The following is a 14,815-nucleotide window of genomic DNA, read 5'->3' as shown; positions in this document are numbered from 1 at the left end:
GATACCAAAGCCTGGCAGAGATGCAACAAAAAAAGAGAATTTTAAACCAATATCCCTGATGAACATCGATGCAAAAATCCTCAATAAAATACTGGCAAACCGAATCTAGCAACACATCAAAAAGCTTATCCACCATGATCAAGTGGGCTTCATCCCTGGGATGCAAGGCTGGTTCAGCATACACAAATCAATAAACATAATCCGGCATATAAACAGAACCAAAGACAAAAACCACATGTTTATCTCAATAGAGGCAGAAAAGGCCTTTGACAAAATTCAACAGCCCTTCATGCTAAAAACTCTCAATAAATTTGGTATTGATGGAACGTATCTCAAAATAATAAGAGCTATTTATGACAAACCCACAGCCAATATCATATTGAATGGGCAAAAACTGGAAGCATTCCCTTTCAAAACTGGCACAAGACAGGGATGCCCTCTCTCACCACTCCTATTCAACATAGTGTTGGTAATTATGGCCAGGGCCATCAGGCAGAAGAAAGATATAAAGGGTATTCAATTAGGAAAAGAGGAAGTCAAATTGTCCCTGTTTGCAGATGACATGATTGTTTATGTAGGAAACCCCATTGTCTCAGCCCAAAATCTCCTTAAGCTGATAAGCAACTTCAGCAAAGTCTCAGGACACAAAATCAATGTGCAAAAATCACAAGCATTCTTATACACCAATAACAGACAAACAGAGTGCCAAATCATGAATGAACTCCCATTCACAATTGCTTCAAAAGAATAAAATACCTAGGAATCCAACTTACAAGGGATGTGAAGGACCTCTTCAAGGAGAGCTATAAACCACTGCTCAACGAAATAAAAGAGGACACAAACAAATGGAAGAACATTCCATGCTCATGGATAGGAAGAATCAATATCATGAAAATGGCCATACTGCCCAAGGTAGTTTATAGATTCAATGTCATCCCCATCAAGCTACCAATGACTTTATTCACAGAATTGGAAAAAACTAAAGTTCACATGGAACCAAAAAAGAGCCCGCATTGTCAAGACAATCCTAAGTCAAAAGAACAAAGCTGGAGGCATCACACTACTTGACTTCAAACTATACTACAAGGCTACAGTAACCAAAACAGCATGGTACTGGTACCAAAACATAGAGAGAGACCAATGGAACAGAACAGAGCCCTCAGAAATAATACCACACATCTACAGCCATCTGATCTTTGACAAACCTGACAAAAACAAGAAATGGGGAAAGGATTCCTTATTTAATAAATGGTGCTGGGAAAATTGGCTAGCCATAAGTAGAAAGCTGAAACTGGATCCTTTCCTTACTCCTTATACGAAAATTAATTCAAGATGGATTAGAGACTTAAATGTTAGACCTAAAACCATAAAAACCCTACAAGAAAACTAGGCAATACCATTCAGGACATAGGCATGGGCAAGGACTTCATGTCTAAAACACCAAAAGCAATGGCAACAAAAGCCAGAATTGACAAATGGAATCTGATTAAACTAAAGAGCTTCTGCACAGCAAAAGAAACTGTCATCAGAGTGAACAGGCAACTTAATGGGAAAAAATTTTTGCAATTTATTCATCTGACAAAGGGCTAATATCCAGAATCTACAAAGAACTCTACTTCTGATTTTTAAAATTTAAATTGCCCTACCTTGCTTTAGGAATAAAAGGAAAATACTCTTTTAAAGAAGTATTGGCTAATCCATGTATTAACCACCATTTCCTTTAAGAATCATGTATTTCTGATTCCTTATTGTGAACATGCAAGAACTCAAAAGTTTTTCTATTTACTTGATCACTGGTTTTAACATGGTAATTTAGAGTTTTAACTTTTTTGAATTTGGATTCAGCTTTTTAAGTTATATTTGTTTTGTACAGCAACAAACCATAAGACATTGTGATATTCTCTTGGTAGTCATCCAACTACCACTTGAATATCTTGGTATACAGATTGAATGTGTTTGTAGAGTATTTCATACTGAGATCTATAAAATACAGGTTTATTTCTATTATACTATTTATTTGTAATTACACGTAACATTATTTTTGTTGGACTAGAGGGTTCAGAGGACCTGATCAAATCCTTTATATCATAAATGAAATACTACTTTATAATTATATGGGTAGAGTGATTAGTAGTATGGTGTGTGCTATGAGCTCATAGAGTTTCCTATTCATTTTTGTGTGCCCAGCATTTTGCATAGTGCCTGGCCCATAACTGACATTTCATATATATCATTTGGTTCATGGATACTTAGCAAATTTAGTAAAAACAGTCAAGTTGTGCATAACTACTTAGTCATTATGTTACTCTTTTAATATTTTTCCAAACCACTGCATACATAAATACAAGAATTTTATTCTTCTCTAAGCCATTCCTTTTCAGTGATCTGCTTGAGAATGGTAGTTAAAGTAATGTCTTTTATTGTTTTCAGCAGCCTTATAAATTATGGTAATTGATATTTGGAATCTGATAACGGCACTTTAGCTCCTAAAAGTCTGGTGTTGAGAAGTTCTTTAAATTATAGCATTTAAACTTCATTTAGATATGGTGTTGAAAATGTGCTTTTAATTCATGATAGTGCTTTTAAAGATGATGAACTTGAGGGCTTAGATGTAAAGTACTTTCAAAAGGATCACACCGCTGATTGTGTTAGAGCCTGGATTTGAATTTCTTATTCTGATTGCAAAGTCCATTATCTTAATTACCTTATATCACCGTAATGGGAATCTGAAGTAAAACTGAAATAGTGAACCTCAGACTGGGCATTCTTTCTTTGCTTCTGTGCTGTATTTCTCTGTACCCCATAGTTCATTCTTGAGTATTTCTCTTGGGCACGCCCCTCATTTAAGTGTCTGTCCTCCATTCTTTACATTTAAAGCCAATCAGTTGCCCAGTCATCAAGTATTTATTATATACTCCTATGTCCTATCGCTGTCCTACACGCTATAAGAAGAACTGTGCACACAATTCCTAACTTTTAAGTAAGTTAGCTCGTGAACTACTGGCTGGAAATGTAATATAACTTTTGAAAAGAAGGATATGGGGAGTAACAGTTGGCTTCAAAGAGAATCAGACTGATGGGCAGAGTCAGTCATAGGAATTGGTTGGCTCTTATTAGTACAAATTAGTATAATGTCTTTGGTATTTTAAAACTTACGTCTTTCAAATGAACACTGTTTTTGCTTATTTTTTATGGAATACTATATTTTGTATTTTTTAACTTTTATATTTCAAAAAGTATGTAATGCTGCTATACAGAGTTGAATTGTGATATAATAGATTTTGTGACCTGTTGATTCTACCACCTTTTCATTATTTTGCACATCCCCAGGTTCTCACTTTCCTCCATACCCTTTTTAAATTTCTTAGTTGATTATCGTAATTACTCCCTTGCCTTGCTCCCTTGCCTTGGATTCTCAATTCTTTTCTGTTTTCTTGCTTTGACAAACTTACTTGGTTAAAATACAGCCTTGCTTAAATTCATTACTCTGTGTTCCTCACCTGTACACATGCAGCTGAATATATTTGAGAGAAAATACACAACCATGATCTCTGTTACTACTTTAAATTCTTCATTATTAAATTCAGGTTGGTCCTTCATCCTTCTTGGCCGTCATGGTAGATTTCCCTAGTCTGTCTGTACTTTCGTTTTCCCAGAGTGCTGCTATTTCATATCTTTTTTTCTTCAAAGCCCGATGAATCCTTTTGCAACCTATTCCCGATGGCTTTATATCCTAATTCATTGAAAAAAAAAAAAACAGAAGCAGTGAGAAAATAATTTCTACCAGCTTTTACTTGCTTCTGTACTCCTAATTGCTTTTGGGCCCTTATATCTTCTCTCTTATTTCATTACTAAACTATTTATACTCCTGATTAGAGCTACCCCTTTACTTGTCTAGTAAATTTAATCCCTTCTTGCTTCTGTAGGAACATTGCTTTAGAAATTATCATTTGGTAGCATCAAAATTACCTTCTTTGTTGGGTTATTACTACCAGAATTCATTCATTTGGAAAAATATTTATTGAGTACTGTGTGTCTGGCATAGTTCCAAGTGCTAAGAATATGTGAATGGAGCTTACAATCTAGTTGAAAAGACAGTAAGCAAAAAAGATACTAAAAAACTTCATATCAAATGTTAGAAAATAGTAACATGCTATGGAAAATAAAAAATAGAGCAGGTAAGAGAAGATGGAGGGAGAGTCCTAGGTAAGGGGTGCAGATTGCAGTATTAAATAGGATGTTTAAGGTAGGCAGCTGTATGGATGTGTGGGGTGGGAATAGTGCTAGGCAAAGGGCAAAAAGTTCTAAAGCAGAAAGAGTGTAGTGCATTGTTGAGGAAATGCAGGGAAGCCAGGGTGGCTGGCAGAGCAGCCTGAAAGAGAGTACTAGGGAAGTAGGTCAGAAACTTGAGTAGGGTCGGTGGGAGGGTCAGATCACGTAGGACACCTGCTGATCACTTAAAGGCCTACTCTTCTATTCTTAGTGAACTGAAACACTGCAGAACTTTTTTGCAGATCTTCATTTTAAGAAGATTTCTGGCTGCTGTATTGAGAACAGACTGCAGTGAGGGGCAGGGGAAAGCTATTCTAAGGTTTTTGGAATCATCAGGTGAGAGACAGTGATGGCTTAGTCTGAGGTAGTGGAGGTGGTGAGAAGTTATCAGAAGCAGGTTATGTTTTTAAAGTAGAAACACCAGGATTTGCAGGAGTGAATGTGATGTCAGAGAAGAGAGGACTTGAAGAGGATTCTTGGGTTTTCAGCTTGGGCAATTGAAAGGATGGAGGTGTCGTGTGAGCTAGAGAAAGCCATAGTAGAGGTTGGCAGAAGGAGGAGCAGGGATGAGAGAGATCAAGAGTTCACGTTCGGACATGTTCAGGTGTCTCCCAGAGCACAGTTTCTGTCTTTAACTTCTGTAGTCACTCAGCATCTCTAAACAGGAAGAATCTGGTCTTTGGGCAGCTGGGAGGTTTAGGCATTGGGCACGGAGAATCTGAACTAGAATTACAGCAGTGGAAAACCGGTTATGAATGGTCTCCCACTTACAGTAGTTCAGTGTAATGATGTCTTTTACTTTACCATGCTCCTGACAGCAATACACACTCAGTGGAAACTGTATTTCAAATTTTGTATTTTTGTCTTTTCCTGGGCTAGTAATTTGCTGTGTGATACTCCCTAGTGATGCTGGGCAGCAGCAGCAAATCATAGCTCGCAGTCAGCCACGGGATCACAACATGCACAGTAGATACTCTACAGTGTACTGTGTTGCCAGCATTTTTCTGGATGCTCTTATTTTTTGTGTTTTCACATCTCATCATGTCGACAAAACATCCATCTATGTGTAGTATTCAATACTGTACTACAAAATAGGCTTTGTGTTAGATGATTTTGTCTAGCTCTAGGCTAATGTGAGTGTTCTGAGCGTGTTTAAAGTAGGTTAGGCTAACCTATGATCTTGGGTAGTCTAGGTGTATTAAATGCATTTTTCCTCACAGTATTTTTGACTTTCAGTGGATTTATTGGAATGTAACACAGTCATAAGTCAAGGAGCATCTGTAATGACAAATAGTATAAGAAAGGAAGATCACTTTATCTTTCAGCCTAGGTGATGGAAAAATTATGCAAACCGGGAGGAGAAATGCATTTTAGGGGGAAAATACTGAGTTTGGTTTCAGGGGTGGTCCAGTAATTCAACCAGGTAGAAATATTCACTACGTATTTAGACGTGTGTGTTAAAGTAGAACTCCATGGTGAAAAAAGTTTGAATTTTGATATTGGTAAACTGAGAGATGATTACTGAAAACATGAAAACTGTTAGAAAAGAAAAGAAAACTAAGCAGAGACCTTTGGGTGAATGATTTCTCTCAGTGTAAAGGGCCAGTAAAGAGCTAATCTGGGACTGGGCACGGTGGTTCAAGCCTGTAATCCCAGCACTTTGGGGGGCTGAGGCGGGTGGATCACTGGAGGTCAGGAGTTCGAGATCAGCCTGGCCAACATGGTGAAACCCCGTCTCTAGTAAAATTAGAAAAATTAGCTGGATGTGGTGGTGCCTGCCTGTAATCACAGCTACTTGGATGGCTGAGGCATGACAATCACTTGAACCCAGCAGGCGGAGGTTGCAGTGAGCCGAGATTGTGCCACTGCACTCCAACCTGGGTGACAGAGCGAGACTCTGTCTCAAAAAAAAAGAAAGAAAAAGAAAAAACCACAGCTAATCTGAGTAATGAATTGGAACTGTAAAGACAGAAATGGTGGTTGATAGTTGCTAATGATGGAGATAGGACACAGCAGATAAGCACTGAGAAAAGACTTGAAGTTTTCAATGGAGATAAATTAATTTCTTTGAAAAGAGCAGAGTCAGCAGACAGCTCTACCCTATTTTTTTCTTGGTGTCCAATACCACTTATCCTTTAAAACCCAGCTCAGATATATGCCAAATAATAGTTAATGTTTGTCGAAAGCTTACAGGTCTCATATTATGCTAATATTACATGAGTTTATTATTAATTCCTACATCAATTCTATGATGTAGATACTGTTTCCCACTTAACTGTTGAAGACTAGAGAGTTAAATTAATTTGTCCAAGTTTGTATAGTTAATGGTATGAAAATATAATTGAATCCAGGCACACCAGTGTCAGAATCCATACTTTTAGGCTCATGTTGTTTGACATCTTCCTAGTTATTCACTAACAGAATTTAATCACATTTAGACTGACTAGCTCTCGGGGCTGTGGATACTAAGAGTTGTAGGCAGTTTATATTGTCAAAGGGCTTATAATCTAGGTAAGGATAAGTGATATTTGTAATTTTCTTAAAATGATAAGTAATACTGTAAGATAGTCTATGGTAGGTGACAAATGAGGGATATGGTAATAAGTAATGAGAATTGAGAGGATGAAATGGCCAATCTAGGGCCAGGTGTTATGGAAGGTTTCATGGAAGGAATAATGTTTGATCTGGACCTTCAAGGATCAGAATTATTGTGACTGCAGGTGATGCATATGGATAGAGATAAAATAAGTGGGGGAAGTATTTCAGATAACAAAAACAGCTGGAGCAAAGGCATAAATAGAGGAAAGGGTAAGATGTGTTTGGGGAAAATTATATAGTCCAGTTGAGGTGGTTAATGTGGCCAGAATGGGTGAAGGATTGGAAAGGAAGACTAAGGTCAGGTTGTGAATAATACTGAGTGGAGATCCATAGAAAGCTGTGAGTTCACACTGGGTTTTGTTTAAAATAGAACTCTGTAGTTCTCAATTATTTACTTCTTGGTTTAAATATATCCATATTTAGGCCGGGCGCGGTGGCTCACGCCTGTAATCCCAGCACTTTGGGAGGCCGAGACGGGTGGATCACGAGGTCAGGAGATCGAGACCATCCTGGCTAACACGGTGAAACCCTGTCTCTACTAAAAAATACAAAAAACTAGCCAGGTGAGGTGGCGGGTGCCTGTAGTCCCAGCTACTCGGGAGGCTGAGGCAGGAGAATGGCGTAAACCCGGGAGGCGGAGCTTGCAGTGAGCTGAGATCCGGCCACTGCACTCCAGCCTGGGCAACAGAGCGAGACTCCGTCTCAAAAAAAAAAAAAAAAAAAATATATATATATATATATATCCATATTTAAAGAAACATTTTATTTTATTCTTAGAATGCCAATTAATGAAAACAGAACGACCAAAGCCAAACACATTTATAATCAGATGTCTCCAGTGGACCACTGTTATAGAGAGAACATTTCATGTAGATACTCCAGAGGAAAGGTAAGAAATTCATTTGTTTTCATTTTGTGAAAAAACAACATTTGTGAAAAAGCAACACTCCATCTAATGTATTTGTGTCTGACTTTATTATTTGTAAATATATGTAAATACATTTTTTAAATGCTATAGTCTCTAAATTCTTGTTTCTGGCATAATACATGAATAACGGTGGCTTACAAAATAATATTTAATATATCAGAACCTCTGGGCATGCTAGAAGATATACTTTCAGAGAAACAGAACATTTAAATGTTAAAATATACATTTAAAAAGACATTTTTGGCCTGGCACGGTGGCTCACGCCTGTAATCCCAGCACTCTGGGAGGTCAAGGCGGGTGGATCATGAGGTCAGGAGATCAAGACCATCCTGGCTAACACGGTGAAACCCCGTCTCTACTAAAAAAATACAAAACAAATCAGCTGGGCATGGTGGTGGGTGCCTGTAGCCCCAGCTACTCAGGAGGCAGAGGCAGGAGAATGGCATGAACCCGGGAGATGGAGCTTGTAGTGAGCCGAGATCGCACCACTGCACTCCAGCCTGGGTGACAGAGCGAGACTCTGTCTCAAAAAAGAGAGACATTTTTTAGCGAAACTACCTTTTTTAAAAAATTGTATGATTGTATTCATACTTGCAATTCTGAGGCTAGTGATAGCAAAAGATTGCAATTAACATGCCATTCTAAATTAATTGCAAGTGGCTGCCTGGAGCACTAGGTTGCTAAGGATTCTGAGATTGGGTCTAAGGAGCGGGAGGGGGAGGATTAATTAACATTGACTGTCATTATTGCTAAAGTGGGTAGTGACAACACTGTAGTAACCAACTCATTAACTTCATCGGGTCCACGTTTTTATCCTCCTGATCTATCAGTTTTTACAACTACTTCCCAATTCTATATCCACTCACTCTGATACTGAGTTAGGTCCAGCGACCACAGTCACAAAACCGTTATCCTGTACATGTTATATTTGATCCTAATCAGCAGCTTTGTGAAGTTAAATCTTATTAGCCTTATTTGCCAAATGAATACATTAAGTTTTAACAGTCTTGTCTAAAATTTTAATAAAAGCACAATGGTAAAGTATTATTTTAATAACCCTTTTGATCAGTAGAGTAAATGGTAATGTATGATTGATTAAGAAATATAGAAAAGAGTTAAGCATTGATAATATTTTCTTTTGTGTACTTCCAATCTTATTCTGTACAGATGTTATTAGGCCTTTAGTATATATACCGTTCTGGGTATGGGTCCCTGAGCTCCACCCCTCCCCGCATACCTTCCCCTCCCTGTACACCCTCCCCTCCCCACCATTGATCCTGGTAATTTTTCTCCCTTGATAATTAATACTGAGCTTTCAGTTTGTTGATATGTCCACCCATAATCCATAACCACTAAGTTGGGCTAATTCCTATGTATCTTTTCAGATCTGAACTTAAAATGTTATTTTTCCTACAAAACCTCTGACTCTTATAGACTAGGCAGGTTCCCCGGCTAGGTACTTAGATATTTTCCTTTGTACCTTTTCTGTCAAGTATATTATAACTGTAATCCTTGTTTGCCTTTCTCACTAAACTTTAAGATTCTTGATAGCAAAGATCATGGCTTCCTTGCTCATTTAAAAAATCTTTAGCACATAGTCCATGGCCCAACACAGTATTTATTGACCAGCTGGATGAATGAAACTTTTCCCACGTCAATATATATTCTTTGAAAATGTTATTCTTAGTGGATTTTTAACGTCTATTGAAGCACAATTCGTTTTGCCATTTGTGTTTACAAAGCTGGATTTCTGTCAGATCTTAAGACTCTAAAGTCCTCTGCTATTCCTGTAATAATATACTATTCTGAACCGTCAGTTTTCATTTGCATTTATAACTATAAGAAAAAACAGTATTAGTACAAATGAAAAACAGCATACTTATATTTGCCATTAGTTTGTGCATTTCTGTATACCTCTAGAATCTGGTGTTTGGAAATTCTATATGACTCTAGATATCATTGAAGACTTAGGGTTAGTGTGAGTTAGAAAAAACTCTCTGTTTTTAGTATTCTGCCCAGTCTAAAATTTTTACCTGTTGTAAACTAAATGTATATCTCTTACCTATCTTACATTTATTTCAGTACATGATATAAGGTTGGACTCTTATTTTTTTCTCAATGGCAAGCCCATCGTCTCATCTCCATTCATTAGATAATCCATTTGTTTCTCACTGATTGTGGATAACACATATACATATTTGGGCTTTTAGGATTTAGTCTTTTTTTCCCCTTTGACCTTTCTGTATTCTAGCATTAATACCACATGGCTTTAATTAGATAAACTTTATAAAATTTTTAACTGTTAATATAGCAACATATCCCTTTTTTTTTTTTTAAATAAAAATGGTCTTAGCTACATTAGTGCATTCTTTTAAAAAATTATGGTAAAAAATTACATAATGTGAAATCCTCTTCCATTTGGAAGGGTATAATAGAGTATTGTTAACTATGTGCATATTGTTGTACAGCAGAGCTCTAGAACGTTTTCATCTGGCATGACTGAACCTCTGTTCCCGTTGAACAACAGCTCTCCATTCCCCTATCCCCAGCCCCTGGAAACCACCGTTCTGCTTTCTGCTTCTGTGAATTTGACACTTTAGACACGTCACATAAGTGGAATCATACAATGTTTGTCCTGTTACTGTCTTATTTCACTTAGTATAATGTCTTCAGAGTTAATCCATGTTGCAGCATAGTAGAGGATTTTCTTCTTTTTAAGGCTGAATAATATTCCATTGTATGTATGTAACACATTTGCCTTCTTTCTTCTCTTGAGACAGGGTCTTGCTCTGTCACCCAGGCTGGAGTGCAGTGGTGTGATCATGGCTTACTGCAGCCTGGAACTTGGGGCCAAGGGATCCTCCCAGCTTAGCCTCCCCAGTAGCTGAGACTACAGCTGCACATGCAACTAATTTAAATTTTTTTTTTTTTTTTTTTTTTTTGTAGAGACAAGGTTTCTCTATGTTGCCAGGGCTTGTCTGGAACTCCCGGCCTCAAGCAATCCTCCTCCCTCGGCTGGAATTACAGGCATGAGCCACACTCCTGGCCAATACATTTTCTTTATTCATTCATCTGCTGATGGATATTTAGGTTGCTTCCACCTCTTGTCTATTGTGAATAATGCAACAATGAGTATGAGAGGGCGGATATTTATTTAAGTTCCTCATTTAACTTTGTTCGAATAAATATCCAGAAATGTGATTGCTGGTTCATATGGTAGTTCTACTTTTAATTTTTTGAAGAATCTCCATACTGTTTTCTATAGCATCTACGTTATTTTACATTCCCAACAATGGTGTACAAGGTTTTAATTTCTCCACATCTTTGCTGATACTTACTTATTTTTTATGTTGTTGTTTTTTAAAAATAACAGCCATCCTAGCAGGTGTAAGGTGATATTTCATCGTGGTTTTGATTTGAACTTCCCTGATAATTCATAATGCTAAGCATTTTTCAAATACCTGTGTATCATTTGTATGTCTTCTTTGAAGAAATGTCTATTCAAGTCTTTTGCCAAGTTTTTACTTGTGTTTCTGTTTTTTGTTTTCACTATTGAGTTGTAGGAGTTCCTTATACATTTTGAATATTAAGTCCTTATCAGACATATGGTTTGGAAATACATTCTCTCATTCTGTAGTTTGCTGTTTTGTTCTGTTGTTTGCTGTTTTGTTCTGTTGTTTGCTGTGCAGAAGCTTTTTATTTTGATGTAGTTCTACTCATCTCTTATTGCTTTTGTCAGCATCAAGAAATCATTTCTAAGGACCAAGTTATGAAACTTTTCTCCTGTGGTTTTTTCCTAGGAGTTTGTAATTTCATGTCTTATATTTATTCTTCGATCCATTTTGAGTTCATTTTGTGTGTGTAAAATAAGGCTCCACTTTTATTCTTTTGCATGTTGATACCCAGTTTTCCCAGCACCAATACATTTCCACATTGTGTTAGTCATGGCACTCTTGTCAAAGATCATTTGACCATATATATACGGTTTTATTACCTGGGCTCTCTGTTCTGTTCCATTAGTCTATATGTCTTTATGCCAGTACCAAACTGTTTTAATTACTGAAGCTTTAGAATGCATTTTGAAGTCAGGAAGTATGAAGCCCTCAGCTTTTTGCTTTCTCAAGATTTTTTCAGCTATTTGGGATTCTTTATGGTTTCCATATGAATTTTAGGATTGTTTTTTCTGTTTCTGCAAAAATGCTATAGGATTTTGAAAAGGATTGCATTGAATATGTAGCTTACTTTGCGGTATTGACATCTTAACAATATTAAACCTTCCAGTGCATGAACATGGGATATCTTTCCATTTATTTGTGTCTCCTTTCATTTCTTTCAGCAATGTTTTGTAGTTTTCAGGGTACAGATCTTTCACCTTCTTGGTTAACTTTATTCCTAAAGTATTTTATTCTTTTTGATGCTTTTGTAAATGGTATTTGCCTTAGTCCCTTTGGGCTGCTACAACAAAATATCATAAACCGAGTAGCTTATAAACCATAGAAATTTATTTCTGACAGTTCTGGAGGCCAGGTGTTTAAGTTCAAGATGTTGGCAAATTCAGTGTCTATAGAGGGCCCTCTTCACGGTTCATAGAAGGTGTCTTTTCCCTGTATTGTCACCTAGTAAAAGTGTCAAAGGAACTCTCTGAGGACTTTTCTATAAATGCTCTATTTTAATTTATGAGTTCTATCATGACCTCACAAAGGCCCACTTCCTAATACCATCACCTTTGGGGTTAAGTAACCCAGAACATTTATTCTTTTGTAGATCTAGTGTCTGCAGACAATAACAATTTTATCTCTTCATTTCTGATAGTTTTATGTGCTATTTCTCTGTGTTTTTAAGCAATGTTTAATAATTTTGATGATAGCACATATACCTTTTTTCCTTATTTTATTGGATACACTTCACTTACTTACTGTTAAATATGATTTGTATATGTACTTTATTATGCTGCACATGACCATCCACAATATAAACAAAGATTATTTTTCTCTCTTACAGCTAACTACTATCACTATCACAGCCATGGCCACTATACTCACACTCACATACAGAGACACATGTACATGCGTACACATATACCTCGCCCCCACCGTGTTCCAGATACATTGAACTCTTTGTTGTTTCCCAGGTACTAATGCTATACTGTGCTCTTACATTACCTGTAGCTCTTTCCTTCTTGCCCTTTTGCCCCTACTGCTAGGAACACCTCATATCCTTTGCTTGTCTCTTGCTCATCCTGGTCAGTACCAATTCATTTTGCACATCTACATTCAAGAATTACCTTTCTCTTTGGGTCCCCATCACAAACTATTATTATTGTTAGAACACCACTGTACTCAGTGTATAATTGTATCATTTTACCCATAACATTTTATTATACTTCCTCATAATACCAAGGCCCCCCCAATCAGACTGTAAGTTCTTCCTAAGCCATTCCTTATTTAAACTTTAGGAGCACACATGTATTAGACATTTAATTAAATATTTATTAGTAAATGAATAATCAGTTGGTGAAAATTGTTTGATTTTTGCGTAAGTAGTATATGTACTTTTAAAATATTAATGTACTTCTTTCATAGAGGTCTCCATTATGTTTTTCAAATTAATTACATTTTTACACATTACTTAGGAATTAGAAGATTGAATGCTCACTTTCAGTTAGTCAGGTACTTTGACCTGATACTCTTTTGCAGGAATTACCCCTCATACCCCTCCATCCTCACCAAATGGTGTAGGGTTATAGTTTAAGTATCATGAATTATGATGAATGAGGTAATTTGGGTCAGTAGTCCAGCTAACTACCATGAGTAAAGCTGGAAAAGACTTTAGTTTTTGTTTTTTAAAAAGGCACCAGAGAGCTGATAAGGCTAAGATTTATGGGGCCAAAACTTTATTGAGAAAAGAAACCCAGAGAGTGAACCTACTTTTCCCTTTGGGTTACCTGTTAGTTCTTGAAGTAGTATTGGAGATGGAGACATGTTGAGTAGCTCCCAGAGCTAGGAGTGATATTTTGGAATCTAGGATCTACCAAAGAGGAGACATGGTAAACCACTACATTTTGGTATTGATAGCTTAAAGGACTGTGCCCTATAAGAAAGAGTAAACTGGAAATAGATTTGCTTTGAGAGGATTGATGTATAATTATAAATTATTTCAGTCCTGAAATTGAGTGAAGGTGATTCAACTTTGCTAGTTTTCTAGGAGCTTGCTAAAAGCAAATGTAAATTCTCTCTAACAGAATATTCTGTCTTCCTAGACCTCACATTACCTCAATTTTCATGTGCTACGTCCAGGACTTGTTAAAAAATGAGTATACGAAAATTCAACACAATGTGGCCAAAATAACAGAGGGAAAAACAGACAATAGAATTATATTCATAGGAACTCTAGATAAAAGAACTATGCATTAATTAGTATGTTCAAGTATATTAAGATTGGGTGATTCTGCAGAGGGAAAGTATAAAAAAGAAACAAATGGATAATAGCTTTGATTTGTAATCAAGGTAAAATTAACAAGAAAGAACCCCATAGAAATTCTAAAATTGAAAACAAAACATTTGGAATTGTGAGTTCTAGCAGACGGCTTTAATGGCAAAGTAGACCTCACATTAGAGACAATTAGTGAACTCAAAACTACGTCAGAACAGAACGTTTATAATGAAACATGCAAAGATAAGAGGATAGAAAATAAAAGTAAGAATAGAATGTAAGATAAAAAGAATGTAGTGAGAATGTCTTACATATATATAATTGGAGCTTCAGAAGGAGAGGAGAGAATAGAGCAAAAAGTATTTGAAAATATGATTGAAATTTTTAAAAAATGGCTAAAAATGTCAAACCATAGTTTCAAAAGTCCTATAAATCTCAAGTAGTAAAAATATGAAGCAAATCCCTAATCTCATTAGACTATTCAAAAACAAAGAGAGTGTGAAAATCCCCAATATAGATAGAGAAAAAATGTACTTTGCTTTCAGAGCAGCAACACCTAGACCAAAAGGTAATGTATCAATATGT

General features: G+C 36.5%; 1 protein-coding gene across 4 annotated transcripts in view; it reads left to right on the top strand.

Moving 5' to 3' along the window:
* Positions 1 to 14,815, top strand: part of AKT3 (AKT serine/threonine kinase 3) — a 363,075-nt gene that overhangs the window by 181,639 nt on the left and 166,621 nt on the right. For all 4 annotated transcript variants that reach the window (XM_017958446.3, XM_003893691.5, XM_017958504.3 and 1 more), the window contains one exon: positions 7,648 to 7,759. In XM_017958446.3, coding sequence (XP_017813935.1) covers positions 7,648 to 7,759 — 112 coding nt within the window. The remainder of the gene's footprint in view (positions 1 to 7,647; positions 7,760 to 14,815) is intronic.

This window comes from Papio anubis, chromosome 1 (genome assembly GCF_008728515.1).
Source record: "Papio anubis isolate 15944 chromosome 1, Panubis1.0, whole genome shotgun sequence".
Taxonomy (NCBI): Eukaryota; Metazoa; Chordata; class Mammalia; order Primates; family Cercopithecidae; genus Papio; species Papio anubis.
This window is presented reverse-complemented; position numbering and strand designations above follow the sequence as displayed.